Here is a 25,213-nt window from a genome sequence, read left to right as displayed (position 1 = left end):
TAAAGCAAAGGGACTGACTCTTTGCACTGCGGTGACATCCAGTCCTAATTTAATCCAGGAGGAAGTTGCCAGGGCACTTAAGAGTGGGCTGTTTCTTCTCACCTGAAAGTTGGGGTCTTCCAAAGAATGTCCTGAGAATATCCAGGGGAACAGTCATTTTATTTGTAGTTATAAATAAGTATAAATAGACATTAGACATCCCTGTCTTCTAGCAGTGACAACTACACACGTCTACTAACCAATAGGCAAGCAGGATGTGGACTGTGTGTATCCGTGTGTGTGTGTGGGGGGGTGGTATTTGCGTGCATGTGTCAGAAATGGGTAATCTTCTCGAACGCCATATTGCTGTAGCTTTTGTCCTTCGGATCATGGCCTGGAATACGGACCAGGTTTTCTTGCCTGAGTCCATTCTGTAAGACAGATTCAGCCCCTTGTTTCCAGGAACTGCCATTCTCAAGGTTTTCCTGAGGAAAATGAAAAGACACATATTAGGGAGTTACTCTTGATGTATTCCAAATCACACGGAGAGAATCTAGCTGAGCACCTCCCCCTCAAATGATATATGATCACATGATATGATATCGAATCCAATGACATGTAAATATGAAAACAATGCCTTTCTTGATTGATAACTATGATGACTCAATCCATGTAGGTACTATTTCTAATGATAATAAAAACAGAAAGAACAATTTAGTAAGCATTTGCAATATATCTTGTGTTGTGTGAAGAAATGTATATTGTATATCTGTCAGTTAGTATCATAGCCCTGTAAGGTAATAGTCTCAGCTCCTGGGGAGAGACAAACCTATGTGTCAGATGGTGGTGGTGCCCTTCCTTCCTGTGAAGAGCAAGGCCTCTAGATCATAAGAGGGGAACCTGCAGGCAGACTCCCCCAGAGGCTGCCCAAGGTCATTCTTCAGGGAAGGAGCCCAAGAATGACACACTAAGTGTTTCTTCCCCCTCTCAGTGCAGCCTTGAGGACAGAAGCTGCCTATATCAACAGGATTTATCATCCATCCCTGGAAATTCTTGCCCAGGAACGTAAGTCTGTAAATCAGTAAATAACTTGATTATTTCCTTCTAGAACTTCCTCAAAAATCCATTTATCCAAATAATACAGTGCTCGATCAGCTGCTTTCTCAGCCAACTAGATTGCCTTCACATTCTGAATGCCCGGCACGATGGTGCTCTCCTTACTTCAGTAACTATTACACTCAGCTTTACTTCATCTACATGTTATTAGGGTGTTTGGGGGAAGGAGAACAATTCACAAACTAGGTGATGTGATATGGGTGCAGAGTTTGTCTTCTAGAGTACTAAAAGAACAAAATGTCTGCGACTGAAAGAATGTGAATAAGCCGCAACTAAGAAAAGGAAAAAAAACAAAAAACACTCCTGCACTTCAAGAGGCCAAGAGGACAGACATAGATAAGACCATTTGCAAACTTAACAGGAAACATTACATCTCCCAAGGTTCTGCTGTTGTCAAATGCCATCACAACGTGAGGGATTATTGCTCTCTCACCAAATGGGCCCCAGACGGCTTTGTTTTCATTCCCAGCTTCCCTTAGACTCCTCTCAGAATCCTTCAGTGGGAACCCAAAGCTTACAAAAGTCATGGCCAGAACCCCTCTTGTTAAGGGTGGCATTGCCTGCTTCCCTGGAGTGTCCGCACCGCCGGGAGCTGCATCAAGTCAACAAGTTCAATTTGGTCTGACCCCAGGCTGTTCCTGGTGGTCTTTGGCTGCTACAACCCTAATAATACTTGGATAGTGTCTCTAGCCCTGCCTGGTCTAAACATAATTCTCAGCGGGATAGCAAAGGTGTGCATCCTGCTGCTTCTCTAAGAAGATCCCCCTGTCCATCTGACTATATTTGCACTTCATGGAGCTAGAGATGTCTGTGTCCAGGTGGCACTGGATGATCTTCCCCCGGTTCCCAGGTAAAAGCTGAAGTTCAAAGAGGTTAAACAATTTACCCAAGGCAAGTAAGACGCGGAACTGGGATTCTCTCCAGGGCTGACCCTCAAGGCTGTGCTTTTCACCATGATACTAGACTGTTACCCCTGCTTTATTCCTTTTCTACTGTTCATTTTTATATTTTTCCTAGAATTCACTTTTAGAAGGGTTAACAGGATTAACCTGTTATCAATTTCTCTCTCTGAAATTGATCACTTGCTGGGCCAACAATTCAGCCTAAAGATACATTTACCTACCAACATATTTCTGTGCTCAGAAGCTAATTAACTGAGGTAACTGAAGTTGAAACAAGATACGGGTTGTAACATTCATAGTCTTCCTTTCTCACAGCCACTTTTCAGGTGGTTTAAATGGGCAAAAAGGGAATCCCTTTGAGCTCGTATGTTTTTCAGAAGTTCACACATCAGCTCACCTGCTCCATCCCACCGTCATGCTGAACACCACACCAGCACAGTCTTTTGTATTTCTCAGACCAAAAGCAAAATAAATTGCAAACCGGTCTAATTAGCAGTGGTTGAATATCCTTGCTGCTCTGGTGACCTATTAACAGAAGGACAGACGGATTAGGCTGATTGCATGCTTTCCAAGGCTTTGTTAAGGGTCTAAGTACTGTATACTTACTAAGCAGGTCGCTTCTTAGTATAAGGGTGAAAATAGGCCTGACTTGTTAATAGATAGAAATTGGTAATTGCTCAAAGTGAGTGTGGGGATAGTTTTTAAATATCCACGAACTGTCAGGTCAGGCAAACTCACAGATACAGAGTTAGCCAGAGATACCATACTTATTTTTAAATATGAATTATGGAAAACTCTACTCTTACACTTTGTAGGCTACCAGGAGGGATAGCACAAATCATAATTTCTTCCTCTAGGAAAACTGTTTTTCAGCCACATCGGATATATTAGAGGTCATCAGAGTCGTTATTTGTAAACTTTAAAATGTTCTTCTTACTGTTTCTTCTTCCTTCCACCCCAGCATCCTGAATCAGCAATACCCTCACATTCCCTCCAGCTAGTCTAGACTTTCTTCACACCTCCTTTCCAATCATTAAAACATACCTGTCCAATGTCCCATTCCTTCAAACCCTGCTGTGGAGTAAGAGTCAGTCACATTGATATTTAAACCAAGATTTAAAGACTAACAGTGCTTCCTGCTAGAACCTTTGTAAATTTTGGTATAATGATAACTGTTTGCAAATACCCAATCTCATTCAATGGCTGTCTTTAATTCAATAGCCAGTTTAGTCTAAATGTCCCTAGAAGGGGTAGCAGAGTAGCAGTTACAACCTTGATCCCATTCCTCCTCTGTACCAGACACTGTGCCTGTCCACAAGCTTTTTCCAAATTCAAATTTCTTTCTAAAGATAAAATAGATTTTATCTATTGCTAAAACTCCAAACTGAAGTTGAAATGATATATTCCCTGGCATTACATTACTCTGTCAAAAGACATTCAACCAAATAGAAATGTACTGCTCTTAATAATAATATTTATTTATTAGTAAGTACCTTCTATGTACTAGGCACATTTTATGTAGATTACAAAACATATCTAATATTCATGAAATAGATATTGTTGGGGCACCTGGGTGGCTCAGTCAGTTATATGTCTGGCTTTTGCTTTTGGCTCAGGTCACGCTCTCAGGGTCCTGGGATCGAGCCTCACATCGGGCTCCACACTCAGCGGGGAGTCTGCTTCTCTCTCTCCCTCTGCCTGCTGCTCCCCCTGCTTGTACCCTCTCTCTCTGTCAAATAAATAAATAATAAAAACATGTTATATATATTAATAATAATGTATTTGATAATCAGGAGGATGGTTTTGCATATCAGCTTGGAGAGAGTAGACATATGTCTCTGGGAAGAAGGGCTTCTTGCCATGGATCCAAAATCACCAGTAAGCCATCTACCTGGCCCACCAGTGCATGAGGCCAGCCCATGTCTTCCTTGGCCCCAAAGAGAGGAAGGTACGGAACCCACCTGTTATGAAGCTAATGATTATCCCAGCAGCAATGCATCCGAGGCAGCCCACGGTGCTGTAGTAAAGGTAGGAGAGCGAGTACCAGGTGTCGGCAATGGGAGGCCTGTGGATGACAACAGCACGTGGCAGCAGTTCCATGAGTTCTGATGTTATGGTCCACAGTGATGTGGAGGACCACTGACGGTTCACTGTAGGGCCTGGCATTTCTCAAAATCCCAACACTTTAATTTTTTGCCATTCGGTTATTATTTTTTTAAAGAATCAATTGTAGACTAGTTGTGCTTTGTATTGCACTCAATCCAACCCATCCTTGCATTCCAAATATTGCCCTGTAGATACTAAATGATGAGAGATACAGTGAGGACCATGCCTCCCATTTCTTTTGTATTATTCATTCTTTAGACATTTATCAAGCCCAGATTTAGTGCCAAGAACTGTGACAGACATTGGAGATAGAAAGATGAGTAAGCCACAATGTCTACATAGAGGAGCTAATGGGCAGTCATAAAGGAATGGTAGCACCTGGGTGGAATAGGAGCAAAGGATTCTGGGAACATTTTAAAAGAGTATCAAATCCAGGCTTATGTGTGAGATAATACCTGAGCTTATTTTTAAAGACTAATTAGTAGCTAATCAAGCAAGGAAGGTAGTTAGGGCCAGGATTTAGTACTCTAAGAAAGGAGGACGGAAAAAGCACAGCCAGGAGAGAAGAAACATGGTGGACTTGGGAACTATAATAGGTAGGTATTATTTGTAAGATTTATGGAAAGAAATGGTTCTAAACTAAATGAAACTCGGAGGCAAGTGGAAGCAACATAATGGAGTGCTCATAGACTGACTATGCAGCCAGGACAGTTCTAGGATGCAGTTCTACCTCCTTCATCCCTCAGCACAGGCCATAATAATTTTTCCACCTGATATGCAGAGTTAAGGAGCTATTCGACATTTCTTAGATTTGTTTCCACAAACAATGAGAGTGTGAGGATGTGCGTTTATTAAAGTCAGGGACAGTGCTACAGGCTATGCATATCTTCTCTCATTTAATCCTCTCAAACCACCAGCAAAGTAAGGATTATTACCCTCACTTTTCTTTCAAAGACTTGAGAATTCAAGAAGTGACAAGTTACTAACTTGTGCAGACATAGAGTGGATAAATGGTAAAACCCACATCCAAACCTAGGCATTTCTGATTTCAGAGGCCATGGTCTTTTCCCTATACCGTGTTATCTCCTGTGTTTGGTATCTTAAATGACCTACGCCAGCCAGAAAGAGAAGGAAGATCTTTTGTTAAACCCACTTGGGTTTGATCTAGAAGCTGCCAGTTCACATCAGTGCACCCAGCTGAGTATGTCCACAACCATTCTCCTCATTGCCCACAGACCTATTCTACTCAGGTCCTTTCCTCTTTCAAGGGCACCATCTCTGATCTTCATATCCACCCACCTATTTTCAAACCCTCCACTACTTCTCCTGTTTTGCACTTAGACTTCCGATTAAAGTTTTTGCTGAGTTCACTCTTGTGAATCCCGGGATGAGGGCAATGGATATCTGCGGAACATTCAACAGCCCTGCACGGCACTCTTCAATGCTGGGCACAGGCCTGGCGGGCTTCTCACAGGAAAGCAAGATCTGGCTCGTTGGACCTATCCTTGGAGAATGCATCTCCCTTTGTCCCGGTTACACACTCCCTGGGACCGAACACCACCTTCAAGGTCCACATACCTGCTAGGTAGCTCTGTGGGCACTGACTCTGTTACATTTGATGGGACACAATGGTCTGTGGATAAAGGCAGGGGCCATGTCTTGGAGTCTGGTGCAGGGTAGACAAAGGCTCCAATGGCCACCCAAAATGACAAGGTGATTCCAGTCAGCAGGCCACCTAATGCACCCTTGATGAAGGGAAAGAAAAAGTCAAGGAGAGATTAAACAAAGCTGTTGAAAGAAAAAGGAGATGAAGTGTCCATGCCTCAGAGATTCTTATTGTCCATCCCAAGTCTTGGCCACATGGGCTGGAAAAAGCCCACCCAAACTGCCTTTTTTCCAACTCCCACAATGCAATTGTATTTAGGAGTCACTTGTTCCTTCAATGAAAACATTGGAGAATGTCAAAATGGTCACTATTTTTAGATTTTGAGCAGGAATTTTTTCCCCTCCTTTTAGCTTCTTCTTACCATTTAATCTATTCAGAGATGTACAACAGGATGACTGTAGTTAACACTACTGTATGACATACACGAAAGTTAAGAGAGTACATATTAAAGTTCTCATCACAAGGAAAAAAAATTTCTTTTTCTTTTTTTATCTGTATGATATTATGGTAAATTTAATGTGGTAATTATTTCACTATATATAAGTCAATTCATTATTTTGAACTTCTTAAACTTATACAGCGTCATATGCCAATTATATCTCAAAACTGAAGGGACAAACACCTGTTGAGATCTCGGTTCCCAGTAGAAGAGTTTCAGAAGCTTGACAGGAAAACCTCAGAAACTGGAGACAAAGTGGTCATTTTTCATTGACAGCGATTAGCTGTCTCCCATATCTCTTCCCAAGTGATTCTGGCAGAGACCCTGTTCACAAGCTTGGAGGTTTTTGTTTGAGTCTAAATACTAGCAAGCATATTTACTAGTCTTGTCATTTAAGGGTTATATTCCTTGATAAACAGTGAAAAGTCAATGAGTAATTGAGTCATTTCTCCTGCATAGGAGATAGAGCAGTCTGGCAGTGACCAGAACTGGAAAATAAATCTGGATGCTCCCAGCCTCTGCTGGACAGCTGAGCCTTCTCTGTGAGAGAAAATAACTTGTTAGTTTATTTATCCGGGAAAATACTTTCTGATAAGAAGACTGGAATGTTTTGTTCATTATTGTTTGGGGAAACTAAAGCAATGTATATGATTCAAATACTTGTGCCTTGGTCTAGACCAGGGGTCCACAAACTCCTATTACAAACAGCCAGCTAGGAAATATTTTAGGCTTCACGGGCCATCCAATGTCTGTCACAACTACTTAGTTCTGCCCTATCACACAAAAACGGCCATACACAATATGTAAACCAAGGAGAATAATTATGACCAGTAAAACCATTTATGGGCACTGAAATGTGAATTTCATATATTTGTGGGTCATGAAATACTGTCTTCTTTTAATTTTTTCCAACCATTTAAAAATGTCAAAACCATTTTAAGCTTGTATGCTGTACCAAAAACTGGATGCTGGCTAGATTTGGCTTGAGGAGTGTAGTTTGCTGTCCCCTGGCCTACCAGTAAAGGGTGAATGGATTTCAGCCGTAGGTTCAACCTTCAGTGATTTATAGTAGCTGCCTAGAAAACCATCCTGAGAAGGATTCTGGGTTTTTATCCACGTTCTGTGGAAAGAGAACCATGACTGATTAGTAGTATCAGCCATGGACAATGACAAGGGGGGAAGTAACCCAAATTTGTAATGTGTTCTTTCCTTTACCTGGAACAAGGTGGTTTTCTGAACTAAATAGAAGGACCACAATTCATTAACATAGATAATAAGTTAATGTGTAGAAGGACAAAGATGTTATATATTATGTAGCTCATTATTAGTTTTTTCATGGCCAGGATATTGCCTTCCCTCATATCATCTCCCCAAAACATAGTTATCCTTGTCAACCTCAATATCAGAAAAGTTAATTAAAACAAATAAGACTGTAAGGGAAGCACTACAAATTACCAAATGCTCCCTACCTATCCATGCTCTTTACCTAGCTCCGAAAGATTTATCTAGAATAGAGATCAGTAAGGGTCAGATAGCTGCAGAGACGTAATTAGATATATCATGTGACTCAGGCTTCATCGAGCACCCTACAGTATTTAAACAATATGCAGTTAGGTTTTTTGTAGTCTGAAGACTTTTTTTTTTTTTTTTTTTTCGTCTAAAGACTTTCTAAAAATATATGCATGGAAAAGTATGGACAGCAATAAGTAAAAAAAAAAAAAAGACAGTTTTGCTAGATTGAGAAAATTATGAGTTTTAAGCTATTTTAAAGTTACTATTTTTCCAAATAAATGTTCATTTTGATTTATATTTATTATAAAGTCATCCAACCAACATTGACTTAAAGATAAACCATTAGCTTGTGAGATCAGAATATACCAGGATTGTTTACTTTCCCTTTCTTAAATTAGTTAATTAAGTTAATTAAATGTGTGATAATCTTAGGTGAAATATGGAAAAAATGAAATTCACATAGTTTTCTAAGTTTTCAAAATTTTTTTAACCTAAATTTTTCCTGAATTCAGTATATATTTTAAATTTCATTTTGTGGGCCCTGAATTCAGGGAGGACAATTTAAACCCTATAAGAGTCAACTTTGATGCCATGACAACTGTACTTCGTGTTCATCTCTTACTTTCCTTGTTTCCTGTCTCTAAGAAGGCTTCACTGAAGTCAGAGAAGGAGTTTAGTTTAGTTCTACTATGGAAAATAGCCACCATTTTTTTTTCCTGGTACAGAGAAATGGCCTTTCCAAGAAGTGGGAAGAGAGAGAAAATGGCTGCGCTTCAGTTTTATTTATTTTATTTTTATTTTTCAAACAATTGGAAAGGTAGATCCAGGAGCTTTTATTTTACTTATTTTTTAATTTAAATTCAAGTTAGTTAACACATAGTAGTTTATTGGTCTCAGGGGTAGAATTTAGTGATTCATCCAGTGCTCATCCCAACAAGCTGGGCTTCAGTTTTAGCTGGGAATCATGGAGAGACATGCAGGATCCTTACCTTCCAGTTCACAAAAGGGAACAAGATTCCCAGAGAGAACAAGCCCAGCATTGGTCCCCCGCACATGCCATGGATGCTGAGAGCAGCCTGTGGAACAAGATAGATCAGATCAATGTGCCCACTCCCTGAATTCATGGTCACCTGGGATCACTCTTTCTTAGACTCGGGATAAAATTTAGCAGCAATGCCCACAATAGCCAAACTGTGGAAAGAGCCAAGATGTCTATCGACAGATGAATGGATAAAGAAGATGTGGTATATATACACAACGGAATATTATGCAGCCATCAAAAGGAATGAGATCTTGCCATTTGCAACGACGAGGATGGAACTGGAGGGTGTTATGCTGAATGAAATAAGTCAATCAGAGAAAGACATGTATCATATGATCTCACTGATATGAGGAATTCTTTTTTTTTAATTTTTTATTTTTATGTTAATCACCATATATTACATCATTTGTTTTTGATGTAGTGTTCCATGATTCATTGTTCATAACACCCAGTGCTCCAGGCAGAATGTGCCCTCTTTAATACCCATCACCAGGCTAACCCAACCCCCCAACCTCCTCCCCTCTAGAATCCTCAGTTTGTTTTTCAGAGTCCATCATCTCTCATGGTTCGTCTCCCCCTCCGAATTACTCCCCTTCATTCTTACTCTCCTGCTATCTTCTTCTTTTTCTTTTTTCTTAAAATATCTTGCATTATTTGTTTCAGAAGTACAGATCTGTGATTCAACAGTCTTGCACAATTCACAGCACTCACCATAGCACATACCCTCCCCAATGTCTATCACCCAGCCACCCCATCCCTCCCACCCCCAACCACTCCAGGAACACTCAGGTTGTTCCTGAGATAAAAAATTCCTCATATCAGTGAGGTCATATGATATATGTCTTTCTCTGATTGAATTATTTCGCTCAGCATAACACCCTCCAGTTCCATCCACGTCGTTGCAAATGGCAAGATCTCATTCCTTTTGATGGCTGCATAATATTCCATTGTGTATATATACCACTTATTCTTTATCCATTCATCTGTCGATGGACATCTTGGCTCTTTCCACAGTTTGGCTATTGTGGACATTGCTGCTATAAACAATGGGGTGCACGTACCCCTTCGGGTCCCTACATTTGTATCTTTGGGGTAAATACCCAGGAGTGCAATTGCTGGATCGAATGGTAGCTCTAATTTCAACTGTTTGAGGAATCTCCATACTGTTTTCCAGAGTGGTTGCACCAGCTTGCATTCCCACCAACAGTGTAGGAGGGTTCCCCTTTCTCCACATCCCTGCCAACATCTGTCGTTCCCTGACTTGTTAATTTTAGCCATTCTGATGGGTGTGAGGTGGTATCTCATTGAGGTTTTGATTTGGATTTCCCTGATGCCGAGCGATGTTGAGCACTTTTTCATGTGCCTGTTGGCCATTTGGATGTCTTCTTTGGAAAAATCTCTGTTCATGTCTTCTGCCCATTTCTTGACTGGATTATTTGTTCTTTGGGTGTTGAGTTTGATAAGTTCTTTATAGATCTTGGATACTAGCCCCTTATCTGATATGTCATTTGCAAATATTTTCTCCCATTCTGTCGGTTGTCTTTTGGTTTTGTGGACTATTCCTTTTGCTGTGCAAAAGCTTTTTATCTTGATGAAATCCCAATAGTTCATTTTTGCCCTGGCTTCCCGTGCCTTTGGCGATGTTTCTAGGAAGAAGTTGGTGCGGCTGAGGTCGAAGAGGTTGCTGCCTGTGTTCTCCTCCAGGATTTTGATGGACTCCTGTCTCACCTTTAGGTCTTTCAACCATTTTGAGTCTATTTTTGTGTGTGGTGTAAGGAAATGGTCCAGTTTCATTCTTCTGCGTGTGGCTGTCCAATTTTCCCAACACCATTTGTTGAAGAGACTGTCTTTTTTCCATTGGACATTCTTTCCTGCTTTGTCAAAGATTAGTTGACCATAGAGTTGAGGGTCCATTTCTGGGCTCTCGATTCTGTTCCATTGATCTATGTGTCTATTTTTGTGCCAGTACGATACTGTCTTGATGAAGACAGCTTTGTAACAGAGCTGGAAGTCCGGAATTGTGATGCCGCCAGCTTTGCTTTTCTTTTTCAACATTCCTCTGGCTATTCGGGGTCTCTTCTGGTTCCATACAAATTTTAGGATTATTTGTTCCCTTTCTTTGAAAAAAGTGGATGGTATTTTGATGGGGATTGCACTGAATGTGTAGATTGCTCTAGGTAGCATTGAAATCTTCACAATGTTGGTTCTCCCTAATCCATGAGCATGGAACGTTTTCCCATTTCTTTGTGTCTTCTTCAATTTCTTTCCTGAGTATTTTATAGTTTTCTGAGTACAGATCCTTTGCCTCTTTGGTTAAATTTATTCCTAGGTATCTTATGGTTTTGGGTGCAATTGTGAATGGGATCAACTCCTTGATTTGTCTCTCTTCTGTCTTGTTGTTGGTGTATAGGAATGCCACTGATTTCTGTGCACTGATTTTATAGCCTGCTACTTGACTGAATTCCTGTATGAGTTCTAGCAGTTTTGGGGTGGAGTCTTTTGGGTTTTCCACGTACAGTATCATAACATCCGCAAAGAGTGAGAGTTTGACTTCCTCTTTGCCGATTTGGATGCCTTTGATTTCTTTTTGTTGTCTGATTGCTGTGGCTAGGACTTCTAATACTATGTTGAATAGCAGTGGTGAGAGTGGACATCCTGCCGCATTCCTGACCTTAGGGGAAAAGCTGCCCATTGAGAATGATATTTGCTGTAGGTTTTTCGTAGATGGCTTTATGATATTGAGGTATGTACCCTCTATCCCTATACTCTGAAGAGTTTTGATCAAGAAAGGATGCTGTACTTTGTCAAATGCTTTTTCTGCATCTATTGAGAGGATCATGTGATTCTTGTTCTTTCTTTTGTTAATGTATTGTATCACGTTCATTGATTTGCGGATGTTGAACCAGCCTTGCAGCCCAGGGATAAATCCCACTTGGTCGTGGTGAATAATCCTTTTAATGTACTGTTGGATCCTATTGGCTAGTATTTTGGTGAGAATTTTTGCATCCATGTTCATCAAGGATATTGGTCTGTAATTCTCCTTTTTGATGGGGTCTTTGTCTGGTTTTGGGATCAAGGTAATGCTGGCCTCATAAAAGGAATTTGGAAGTTTTCCTTCCATTTCTATTTTTTGGAACAGTTTCAGGAAAAAAGGTATTAATTCTTCTTTAAATGTCTGATAGAATTCCCCTGGGAAGCCATCTGGCCCTGGGCTTTTGTTTCTTGGGAGATTTTTGATGACTGCTTCAATTTCCTTAGTGCTTATAGGTCTGTTCAGGTTTTCTATTTCTTCCTGGTTCAATTTTGGTAGTTGATACATCTCTAGGAATGCACCCATTTCTTCCAGGTTATCTAATTTGCTGGCATAGAGTTGCTCATAATATGTTCTTATAATTGTTTGTGTTTCTTTGGTGTTGGTTGTGATCTCTCCTCTTTCATTCATGATTTTGTTGATTTGGGTCCTTTCTCTTTTCTTTTTGATAAGTCTGGCCAGGTGTTTATCAATCTTGTTAATTCTTTCAAAGAACCAGCTCTTAGTTTCTTTGATCTGTTCTACTGTTCTTTTGGTTTCTAGTTCATTGATTTCTGCTCTGATCTTGATTATTTCTCTTCTCCTGCTGGGTTTAGGCTTTATTTGCTGTTCTTCCTCCAGCTCCTTTAGGTGTAGGGTTAGGTTGTGTATTTGAGACCTTTCTTGTTTCTTGAGAAAGGCTTGTATTGCTATATACTTTCCTCTCAGGACTGCCTTTGCTGTATCCCAAAGATTTTGGACAGTTGTGTTTTCATTTTCATTGGTTTCCATGAATTTTTTTAATTCTTCTTTAATTTCCTGGTTGACTGATTCATTCTTTAGTAGGATGCTCTTTAGCCTCCATGTCTTTGAGTTCTTTCCGATTTTCCTCTTGTGATTGAGTTCTAGTTTCAAAGCATTGTGGTCTGAAAATATGCAGGGAATGATCCCAATCTTTTGGTACCAGTTGAGACCTGATTTGTGACCTAGGATGTGATCAATTCTGGAGAATATTCCATGGGCACTAGAGAAGAATGTGTATTCCGTTGCTTTGGGATGGAATGTTCTGAAAATGTGTGTGAAGTCCATTTGGTCCAGTGTGTCATTTAAAGTCTTTATTTCCTTGTTGATCTTTTGCTTAGATGATCTGTCCATTTCAGTCAGGGGGCTGTTAAAGTCCCCCACTATTATTGTATTGTTGTCAATGTGTTTCTTTGCTTTTGTTATTAATTGCCTTATATAATTGGCTGCTCCCATGTTCACGGCATAGATATTTACAATTGTTAGATCTTCTTGTTGGATAGACCCTTTAAGGAGGATATAGTGTCCTTCCTCATCTCTTATTACAGTCTTTGTCTTAAAATCTAGTTTGTCTGATATAAGGATTGCCACCCCAGCTTTCTTTTGGTGTCCATTAGCATGGTAAATGGTTTTCCACCCCCTCACTTTCAATCTGGGGGTGTCTTTGGGTCTAAAATGAGTCTCTTGCAGACAGCATATTGATGGGTCTTGTTTTTCAATCCAGTCTGATAGCCTGTGTCTTTTGATTGGGGCATTGAGCCCATTTACATTCAGGTAACTATTGAAAGGTATGAATTTAGTGCCATTGTATTGCCTGTAAGGTGACTGTTACTGTATATTGTCTGTGTTCCTTTCTGATCTTTGCTGCTTTTAGGCTCTCTCTTTGCTTAGAGGACCCCTTTCAATATTTCTTGGAGGGCTGGTTTTGTGTTTGCAAATTCCTTTAGTTTTTGTTTGTTCTGGAAACTTTTTATCTCTCCTTCTATTTTCAGTGACTGCCAAGCTGGTTATAGTATTCTTGGCTGCATATTTTTCTCATTTAGTGCTCTGAAGATATCTTGCCAGTCCTTTCTGGCCTGCCAGGTCTCTGTGGATAGGTCTGTTGCCAATCTAATATTTTTACCATTGTAGGTTACATATCTCTTCTCCCGAGCTGCTTTCAGGATTTTCTCTTTGTCTCTGAGACTCGTAAGTTTTACTATTAAATGTCGGGGTGTTGACCTATTATTATTGATTTTGAGAGGGGTTCTCTGTGCCTCCTGGATTTTGATGTCTGTTTCCTTCCTCACATTAGGGATGTTCTCTGCTATAATTTGCTCCAATATACCTTCTGCCCCTCTCTCTCTCTCTTCTTCATCCTGGATCCCAATTATTCTAATGTTGTTTCGTCTTATCGTATCACTTATCTCTCGAATTCTGCCCTCGTAATCCTGTAGTTGTTTCTCTCTCTTTTTCTCAGCCTCTTTATTTTCCATCATTTGGTCTTCTATATCACTGATTCTCTCTTCTGCCTCATTTATCCTAGCAGTTAGTGCCCCCATTTTTGATTGCACCTCATCAATAGCCTTTTTGATTTCGACTTGGTTAGATTTTAGTTCTTTTATTTCTCCAGAAAGGGTTTCTCTAATAACTTCCACGCTTTTTTCAAGCCCAGCTAGTATCTTTAAAGTCATGATTCTGAACTCTAAGTCCAACATCGTACTAATATCCATATTGAGTAGGTCCCTGGCTGACGGTACTACCTCTTGTTCTTTTTGCTGAGGTGATTTCTTTCGTCTTGTCATTTTGTCCAGAGGAGAATAGATGAATGAGAGAACAAAATGCTAACAGGTTTACAACGTCCCCAGCAAATATACTGTATACAAATCAGAAAAGACCTGAAACCAGGGGAAAAGAAAGGGAAAGAAAGAAAAAAGAAAGAGAAAAAAAAGAAAAAAAGATAAAAACAAAAACAGAACAATACAAAAAAAGCAAAATATGATCAAATATGATCAGGCTAGTGCATAGATCAGTGCCACACACTAGATTTTGGGCGTATTTTGGTCTGTTAGAAAAAAGTGCCTCCTAAAATTTTAAAGGAAGAAAGACATATATGTACAAAATAAGGGTTGATACAATGAAGGGATGGAAGATGACTGTAAAGATGAAAATTATAAAAGATTTTATAAAAGGACTTGATAAGAAGTTGTTTGAAAAAAGAAAGAAGAAGATTTAAGAAAAAAAGAAAAGAAAAGAAAAAAGGGAGAGAATGTGATCAGGCAGGAGACTAGAACAGAGCCATACACTAGTGATTTAGGGTATATTTTGATCTGTTAGAAAAAACTGTATCTCAAAATTTTGAAGAGATAACAACTTATATATATATGCCAAAAATAAGGGTAACTACTATGAAGGGATAAAATATGACTCTAAAAATGAAAAATAAAAAATGTTTTTTTTTTAAAAAAGAGATTGATAAGATGTTGGTTGAAAAAGGGAAAAAGAAAAATAAAAAAAAAACAGTTAACAAAAATTAACTTTGATGAACTAATGAATCATGGTAAAAAAAGCCATGAATTCTATGTGCAGTATTCCCCTAGCGCTGGAGTTCTCCCGTTCTCCTTGGTCGGTAAACTTGGTTTTGGCTTGCTGACTGTTCGTGCTGATCTTCTGGGGGAGGGGCCTGTTGCTGTGGTTTCCAAATGTCTTTGCCGGAGGCTGAATTGCCCCACCCTTGTCAGTCCGGGCTAAGCAAGCTGCTCGGGTTTGATCTCAGGAGGTTTTGTTCCCTGCAAGCTCTCGGTACAGCTTTGGAGGACCAGGGCAAAAATGGTGGCCTCCCAATCTCCACCCGGAGGAGCTGAGAACTCGGGGCCCCGCTCCTCAGTGCGCCCCCAGAGAAAAGCAGTCACTCCCGTCTCCCCGGTCTCCGGCCGCACTCCGTGCTCACCCGGCCTGTGACCGAGCGTTGCTATCTCTGGCACCTGACCCCGTGTGGAGTCTCCAAACCCAGTAGATCCCTGCGGTGCGTTCCCGCGCTGCTCCTCCCCGGGAAGGAAGGGGAGTCTCCCCGGCTCTGCCGCTTGTTGGGTCCCTGCTGGAGGAGCAGTGGCCCGAGTGGGCCGCGGATCACAGTTTATGGCAACCCTGAGCTGAGAGCCCGTGCCTCGGCTCTGTCTCTGCAGCCAGCTTCCCCGCTCCGATACCTGGGAGCTCTGGCGCACTCAGGCACCCCCGGTCTTTCTGTGACCCCAAGGGTCCTGAGACCACACTGTCCCGGGAGGATTCCACCCCCCGCTTGGCCACTGCAGCGACGTCCCTCAGCGGAGCCGACTTCTAACAGTTCCGATTTTGTGCCCCGCGGCTCTAGCACTTGCCAGAATCGGCCGGCGGAGGCCCCCTCCCCCGCCGTCTATCCTCCAGAATATCGCCTCGGATTCACTTCTCCGCACGTCCTACCTTCCAGTGAGTGGTTGCTTCTCTGTTCAGAGAGTTGTTGCTACCCTCCTCTTCGATCTCCTGTTGTGTTCGTAGGTGTTCAGAATGGTTTGATCCCTATTCAGCTGAATTCCTGAGACCAGACGAAATCTAGGTCTCCTACTCCTCCTCCGTCTTGCTCCGCCTGATATGAGGAATTCATCTCAGGAAACAAACTGAGGGTTGCTGGAGTGGTGGGGGGTGGAAGGGAGGGGGTGGCTGGGTGATAGACATTGGGGAGGGTATGTGCTATGGTGAGTGCTGTGAATTTTGCAATACTGTTGAATCACAGATCTGTACCTCTGAAACAAATAATGCAATATAGGTTAAAAAAAGAAGAAGAAGTAGAAGATAGCAGGAGGGAAAGAATGAAGGGGGGGAAATCGGAGGGGGAGACGGAGCACGAGAGATGATGGACTCTGAAAAACAAACTGAGGGTTCTAGAGGGGAGGAGGGCGGGGGGATGGGTTAGCCTGGTGATGGGTATTAAAGAGGGCACGTTCTGCATGGAGCACTGGGTGTTATGCACAAACAATGAATCACGGAACACTACATCACAAACTAATGATGTAATGTATGGTGATTAACATAACAATAAAAAACTTAAAAGAAAAAAAATTTAGTCCTAATCCTGATGGTGGCACTCATTAATCATGTGCTTTCTGGAAGCCATTTTTCCCTTCTGGGGAGATAAGCACTATGTAAAATAATAAAAATACATACCAACATATGTTTGTGTATTTTTGTGTGTGTGCATGTATATACACACACACAGGTAATTTGGATTTGGTAGAAGTAGTTTTTCCTTAAGGTGGAACTCATTGATTTGCTTACATTTTCTATCTTGTCAAAAAAAACGCTTTCTTTTTATAATGTACCAAATAAATATATCTGTGACTAATGTTTCATATCTTACATGACTGATCACCTATTCTAACTTAGTTTGAACAATTCTATCATTTTGATAATAATAGATTACTCCACTCCCACCATCTCACCCAGAACACCTCAAGGATGTTGAATCATTAAGTTAGGACATGACAGGGAGGCCACTGGACACTCCGTATCTCATGTCTCATTTTCACAGCTCTATTTTCTTTGAAAATTGAGGGAGTTTGACAAAGCATTTCTATATCTCTTAGCCTCTGTCACTGAGCCCACTGAATTGGTAAGGAGTTTTCATTAAATTAATTTTCTATTGACCTGTAGCCTTTTCTATGGCCTTCCAAGAGTCTTGGACATATACATGCACTGATATGCATGCAAGTGCCATGCATGTGTGTGTGCACGCGTGCACACACACACACACACACATACACACACACCTAGCTATCCTGCAGTGCAGTCCCTATCTTGTTCTATCAATGCAACTGTAGGACTCTTAGATCAACAATTGAGAATAGGATGCTCTAAAGATCCTCTATATACCTTACGTTTGTCAGGCACCACCAATGTGCCAGATAGTTAAGATGAACTACCAGGCACGCAAGATAAATGACTTCATTCAGCCTCACAATTACCCTGTTTAGTAGGTATCACTAACTGAATTTTATAGGTGAGAAAACTGCACTGACGGAAAACATATTAAAGGTATAATTCCATTTAGAAAATGGGAAAGGTAAGATTTAGGAGATGTAATCTAAGTTTGTTAGGCTGTAAAACCCACATTTTCTCTCCTAAAGGAAGTCTGCAGAAAAAAAAGAAAAAGAAAAAAGTCAAGAACACAAACCCTCTTAATGGCCTCCTCCTATTGTTTAAGGGAAAAAAAGTTCTGAAAGATTCCATCACTAAGTCGGGATATTTGGATTCTAACTTTGGCCCTGCCTGTCATTACTATGACTTGGTGAACCTTCTGTTATTAATGCAGATACATTCTATTTCAGAGAGTCTTCTTTATGAAAAATAGATAAGACCAAGAGGCCGTCAAGTGCCCTCCATCTGTAACGTAATTATTTTTCTCTAGAAGGATGAGCTGCAATGCATTGTTATGTTTCTTCTTCCAGGTTAACTTTTTTTGAAGTCAATGCCACAGATGGATCTTTGACAAGAAGGAGGCAGATAAGATTAAAGTCAATATTCTTCCTCAAAGTCAATAATTTAATATTCTTGACGTTTCCTCTGTTGATTGATAGCATGAATTCATAGTTGTCGTGGTTGCTGAATTTGGAAGCTAATTTACTAGTTATTATATGGGAGAATCAATACGTTTAGGTAAGGCATCATGTCCCCCAGTGTAGGAAAAAAAATTAACCATCTCTTATAAAGTCATCAGCCAATATGCTTCTGGAAAAGAAATGGTCTTCACATGATAGAAAGAAAAAAAAATCCAACAGTTTCTGGCTTTTGAAAATATATATTTCTGTAATTTACACGACTAAACTAATTTTAATTTTTATCTTTCTTTTTGTTATTGTTCTTAAGCAGGTTCAGTTGGAGGAAGGCGGAAAGCTCATCCAACAGCTTTTTCCTCAGTGGGCAAATCTCACATAAGTCGCTCCTGTAAGCAGGGGGTGATGGCTAAGAACATATGTTTGGGGGGGTTGCCTTGCTGTGCCTTAGCTTTCTCATATATCAAGTTGGGATCACAATGCCCGCTTCCCGGGTTTTCTTGTGATTGTTCAATGTGGGATCTGAGAAAGGCCAGAATAGTGACTAAGCATTCAGGAGCACGTAATAAATATCCCCCAAATGTTATCTACTATTATCCTTTGTTTCTTTTTCTTAAGTTTTAATTTTAATTCCAGTTAGTTAGCCTACAGTGTTATACTAATAAATGTTTATTAGAAAAACTATGCCATGCCGAGATAATATAAAGGATGTTGAATACAAGTGGGATGGAGAGGGCCGAAGCAGAAGGTGAAGATGGGCTTCTCTGCTGTTGTTTTGAGAGGTGGGCGATTTGTGGAGGGAAGAGAGGTGGCTCAGGAGACAAGGGACGTAAACTCAGCCATTGATCGGCTGTGAGAACCTGAGCAGTATATGTTCACTCTTTTCTATAATCATCTCCAAAATGAAGATGCTGAAACAGATTATCCTTGAGGCTCCTTCTAGCATCATCCTTTTCTGGAAATGGGAGTTGGACAGATGGGAGGCAGGTAGAGGTGGGCTCCCCCACTCCTTAACTCTGTGACTCTGGGACAATCCCCTCGCCTCTCTACTTCTTAGTTTCTTCATCTGTAAAGTTAGTCCATGAATCATAGTAACCTGGAAGAAGTGATTAAATGAAGTAATACATCTGGGATGGTACCTGGAACATAGTAAGTCTTCCATTAATAGCAATTGTTCTAATTTTTTTGCACTTATAATAATCACTTCTACTTTTATTTCAGGATCATATATTCTCAGATCTGGATTTTAAAAGGGCTTCTAATTTAATTACAGTGTCCCATGTCACTGACTTCCATTACTGGTTTTTAATAGCTTCTCCTTCTGAAAGTAATTTCAGTTGAAACTTCACATGTATGTTTAACTCGGACCCGGTATCAGGGAGTCTCAGCATATGGTGCTTGGAGGAACAGGCAAAGCATTAGCAAAGAAAGTGGGTAAACAGCTGCTCTGAAATCAAAGGTGTCTTTTTTCTCTTTCATTACCTGCACGACGCCCCCCATGAGGGATGCAGCCACAGCCATGGAGGTACACAGCACGCCAAACAAGAGACCTGAAAGAAAGAAAGCTCATGACCATGGTCCAAGCTGGCTTTGAGGGATTTCTTGAGCTCCTGTCCAGGACAGTCTCTGAGGCAAGCCCTTTTGGAAGGATCTCAGTGAGAACTGTCCTGGCCATTCAGCCATTGCAAGCCCCAAGAGGGACATGTGGTAGGCTTCGTTCCAGGTCAGGCAAAAGGAGCTGGAAGCCAGCCTCTAGGGGTTTTCTCTCCAGGATTCAGGAAGAGAGCCATCATGTGGACACAACATGAAAATGTGGAAACGGCACTGGTCTAGACTAATCCAGACTCCATCAGTGGGAAGTAATTCCAGTTTGACCACTCATCAAAAGTTAGCTGAAGAAGTTACTAACCTTTCTGGGATTCAAATAGTTCTTCATCTTTAAGATGGCTAACAAACTGAAGGATCTAGAGGGGAGGGTGGGTGGGAGGATGGGTTAGCCTGGTGATGGGTATTCAAGAGGGCACGTTCTGCACGGAGCACTGGGTGTTATACACAAACGATGAATCATGGAACACTACATCAAAAACTAATGATGTAATGTATGGTGATTAACATAACATAATAAAAAAAAGAAAAGTATCTAACAAAAATGTGAGTCTTTCAGCTTTATGAAAAGCCAAAATTTATGATTTATGTAAATAAACATTGTATTATTTGATCCAAAAAAAAAAAAAAAAGGATGGCTAAGTATCTCTATATTTTACCTCATGCCATTTGCAATTCTGGAAAGTTTTTCTAATCTCTTCCTTTAGTGTTTTATTCATATCATCCTTCTGGGCCTGAGTATATTGCGAAATGATTTATTTGTTTACATATCTACGTGAGAGCACCTCAAGGGCCATGAGTATGGGCCCTGAAGCTTCTCACGCAGGTCCTCCAGGACCAAGGGAGCTTGCTGAGTGAAGAAGCAGGTGCGTCTTGTCATCTTTCTAAGATGACGTTCTTTTAAACCACCTTTAAGAAAAGAATTGTTTTTATACATCTTTGTTTAAAAATCATTTTAAAATTGCATTAATTTCCCATTATAACCCCTAAACTAAATAAGAGAGGGAGAAAGAGATGAAGAGTTGGAAATATAGACAGAGACACAGGGACAGAAATGGAGAGAAAACAATTTTGTTTATTCTGTTTGAAATTATCTCTCAGCTAAATATCTAGCTCAGTTCCCAACACGACATGTCATAGCACGGAGTACTGACCATTTGTTAGGCACTTTACCGGTGCCGGAGCTATCAAGTCAGCACCTGACTCCTGTCCCAAAGATCTCACATGCTAGGAATAGATTACACATAAATAATGCATCCAGTTTGTCTGGTACATAGAAAGTACTGCGTGTTTGCTATTATTATTGTTGTTGTTGTTGTTGTTATCATTATTATTATTATATTTCAAGTTTAGTACATGATATTCATGACATTTATTATCAGGAACTCACTCTTTTTTTTTTTAAGATTTTATTTATTTATTTGACAGAGAGAGACGCAGCGAGAGAGGGAACCCAAGCAGGGGGAGTGAGAGAGGGAGAAGCAGGCTTCCCGCTGAGCAGGGAGTCCGATGTGGGGCTCGATCCCAGGACCCTGGGATCATGACCTGAGCCGAAGGCAGACGCTTAACGATTGAGCCACCCAGGCACCCCTCAGGAACTCACTCTTAAAATGAAATCATGCTAGCAACTTTCAATGCAATATTTTCCTACTTCTCAATAAGCCAGAAAAATAAGGAAGCTCACAACAACACTAAAAACCAAGTTTGATCAATCAAAACATTTTGGAATTCTAAAATTATTCTCATTATCTTTAAAGAGGATAGACTGGACTGCAAAAAACAATGTTTGCCCTGATTCTGAACTGCTTCATGAATAAGGAGAACTCTGTCTACCTGAAAAAAATAACAAGACATGTTTTCTGTCTACTACTGACTTCCCTTCTGCTGGGCCAACAGTTATATGTTAAATGAAACTCTAGGCAGTCATCTCTCAATCCAGGGGTTTCTACTTTTCTGTGCTGACCAGAGAATTGATTCATTCCTCCTCTCCCCCAAACATTATACTTCCACCAGATCACAATCAATAGAAACCATCGAGGCAGGAAATTTAGGGGAAATTGGTGGCAGTTCCATAGAGACCTGGAGTGCATGGCACCTCACACAAAGCAGTAAATGTGGGAGGGAGAGAAAGTTCCATAGTTGCAGCAAATGCTGTGGATTTTCCAAGTGCTACATCAGCTCAGAGGATCAGACAATAAACCATAGGCATAAAAGAAATCTCTACTGTCATCTAGCATATTTCTGAATATCTTTTAGAAATTGAGAATTGTACTGGAAGTAATGCCCATTCACCTGCTATTAGCTTTAATCCATTCTGCAAGATAGTGAGTAGAATCAAGGCAATTCACCTACCTAATTAACAAACATGTGATCAGCATTGATCTCTCCTTGTTCAAGCGTAAGTACAAAGAAAAAAGAAATGCAGGATCCATGCAGAATATCACCAAAGGAATGAATATATTAACCTGAAATACACAGTATACTTTCTAGAAATAATTTACCTTAGGAAGCAGAAAAAAGAATGAATATATTAATCTGAAATACACAGTATACTTTCTAGAAATAATTTACCTTAGGAAGCAGAAAAAAAAGTATTTAGAAAGTGTTTGGCAATTTTAATATGTTGCAAAAACACATAGACTCAATGAAGCAAACAGCTTCAGGTCAAGAGAAAGCAAGTGAGGTGAAAAATGGCAAGATAGGGTACAACACCAATAAATTTAGATGAAAATGGGTCCAAGTGAGCTAAGAAAGGACTATAAAGAAATTAAAAATGGTAACTGACCAAGCACTTCCACTCCTAAGTATTTCCCAAATCGAAATGAAAATATGTTCACAAAAAGACTTGTACAAGAGAACTCATAGCTCCTTTATTCATTATAAACTCAAATGAAACACCCCAGGTCCATCAACAGAATTAGAAGTTTAAAAAACCATGGTATATCCATACACTGTCATACTACTCAGAAATAAAAAGGGATGAAGTACTGATATACAAAACAACATGGATAAATCTCATAAACAAAAACATGCCAAGTGAAAGGAGTCTTACAAAAAAACCAGTGTGTACTGTGTGATTCCATGTATATGACATTCTAGAAGAGGTACAACTAATCTATGGTGGAAAATATCAGAATAGTACTTGTCCCAGTAGGGGGGCGGTGGTGGTGGCGGAAGGGATTGACTGTCAGAAGCAAGAGAGAACTCTGCAAGGTAATGATGACTTTTATCTTTAGTGGTTGAGTTACATAGGTATATGCATTTGTCAAAACTCAGCAAATGTATACTTAGCATTTGTCTATTTTATTGTAGGTAGATTTTACATAAAAATTTTTAAACAAGTATTCAATTGTAGTTAATAATGTGTATGCTAAAATAATTTGGGGGAAGTGTACTAATGTCTGCAATTTACTTTTAAGTGTATCAAATATATGATATATTAATGGATGGATAGGGAGCAGGACGGATATATGAAAAAGCAAGATTAAGACAATATTAATGGAGAATCTAAGGGGTACATACATATATACATATATGAGAATTTATGGCAAACGTCTTTAAATTTTGCTGTAAGATTGAATTCATATAATAAAATGTAAGGAACAAAATGCAATAGCAGAATTAAAATCATAATTGTTAAGAAATTTACTTTGTGGAGAACTCAAAGTAACATCAAGAGAGAATCTGAGTTCTTCAAGTGTGCAGAGAAAAAGAAAAAAGTTACGAAAAGAAGAGAAGAAGTAAAGCACATGGAGAACTATCAACCCAAATTAGAAGAATATTTAAGAATAAGTGGGTGATAAAACTCAGTATTTTCAACCACTTCCTAGAAAACCAATTAGAATTTTGAGAACCAACAAGGGTTGGGTAAATGGCCAGATATGTGCTCTCTACAAAACAAAACAAAGGAGAAACTATAGGTTTTCCACTTTGATAATAAATGGTTTAGAAGATACTATGGGGAAAGCATCCCATTCATAATACCATTAGAAAGAAGAAGAAAGAAAAAGGAAAAGTAGAAGAAGGGAGAGGAGGAAACGCTGGAGGAAGGTGTGAGTGTAATTAACGTCTAGGATAGAAAACATGCTACTACTAAATAGAAAAATGCTATTGCTAGATAGAAAGCTTACAAAGATGTCAATTCTTCCCCAAAACATTTTTAGATTTAATGCAATCCCATTGGGATGGAGGTGCAGCTAGATGACATACAATAAAGTATTTTAAAGTCAATGCAAAGCATAAATAAACATGTATAGCCCAAAATTTGTTTTTGCAGGAAAAAAAGGAAAGAAGAGCAACAATAGAAAAAAAATTTAATTTTAAACTAAAAGAAAAGTGACAAGATTTGTTCTAGCAGATATTTTAAATAAAACACTATAAAGCTATAATATACAAGATGGTATTCGTCCTGCAACTGGTAATTTAATTTAATGAAAATAATATATAAGATCCTTAAACAAATCCTTACAGATGAAAGAATCTTATATTGTATATTATCATCACTGAAATATTAAGAACCAGTGAAGATTATTGGATTAATGATGCTTAGAAAATTGGCTACAGGGCGCCTGGGTGGCTCAGTTGGTTAAGCGACTGCCTTCGGCTCAGGTCATGATCCTGGAGTCCTGGGATTGAGTCCCGCATCGGGCTCCCTGCTCAGCAGGGAGTCTGCTTCTCCCTCTGATCCTCCCCCCTCTCATGTGCTCTCTCTCTCTCTCTCTCTCATTCTCTCTCTTTCAAATAAATAAATAAATAAATCTTAAAAAAAAAAGAAAATTGGCTACATAGGTAAAAAAAACAATTTAGATCCTCATCATAAATCATAAATCAAATAATTTGAATACATTTAATATTAAATGTGAAATATAAAATCATTTGCAATGTAGCAAAAATAAGGAAATCTATAAATGGGTTTTGAATGGGAAGAAATTTGTAAGCATAAAGAAATGGATAAAATAGTAAAAGAAATGATACACATTTGATCAAATATGTAATTAGAACTTCTGTACATCAAAAATGTATTTTAAAAAATCTGGGGGACATTCTGCAATATACAAAGGTCACGTTTCCTTTATACATGAAGAGATTTTACAGACAAAATTTCTAGTATCTCATCAACAAACAGAAAGCATAGATTTTCACAAAAAATACAAATGGTTATTCGTCATCTGAAAAGTGTTCAAAATTCACTATAAATCAAAAAATGTAAATTAAAGCAAAAATTTGATGTTATTTTGCCCATGAATTTGGCCAATTTTTAAAAATACTAATGTCAAGTGCACAGAGAAATATGTCACTACTCACTGCTGTCACACATAAATATTATTAATTGGACCACGCTGGAAATATTTTTCATAATATATATCCAGAACTGTCAGTGAATTTGTATTATTTGATCTGGTAATTTTCTGTTGGAGCTTTTTATTAAGGAAAAAAATTATGGATGCCATCAAAGATTAATGTATATGGGT

General features: G+C 39.5%; 1 protein-coding gene across 1 annotated transcript in view; it reads right to left on the bottom strand.

The window, feature by feature from the left end:
- Positions 1 to 311: 311 nt before the first annotated feature.
- SLC5A12 (solute carrier family 5 member 12) overlaps positions 312 to 25,213 on the bottom strand; it is a 51,159-nt gene continuing 26,257 nt past the window's right edge. Inside the window, exons 10-15 of the mRNA XM_028117741.1 lie at positions 19,620 to 19,687; positions 8,710 to 8,796; positions 5,682 to 5,848; positions 3,959 to 4,062; positions 2,395 to 2,522; positions 312 to 464 (exon numbers count right to left, since the gene is read on the bottom strand). Coding sequence (XP_027973542.1) covers positions 312 to 464; positions 2,395 to 2,522; positions 3,959 to 4,062; positions 5,682 to 5,848; positions 8,710 to 8,796; positions 19,620 to 19,687 — 707 coding nt within the window. The remainder of the gene's footprint in view (positions 465 to 2,394; positions 2,523 to 3,958; positions 4,063 to 5,681; positions 5,849 to 8,709; positions 8,797 to 19,619; positions 19,688 to 25,213) is intronic.

Source organism: Eumetopias jubatus, unplaced genomic scaffold, assembly GCF_037043125.1.
Source record: "Eumetopias jubatus isolate StellerSeaLion01/CBP00866 unplaced genomic scaffold, mEumJub1_p1.0 scaffold_13, whole genome shotgun sequence".
NCBI lineage: Eukaryota > Metazoa > Chordata > Mammalia > Carnivora > Otariidae > Eumetopias > Eumetopias jubatus.
The sequence above is the reverse complement of the archived record's forward strand: the minus strand, read 5'-3'. Positions and strand labels throughout refer to the sequence as shown.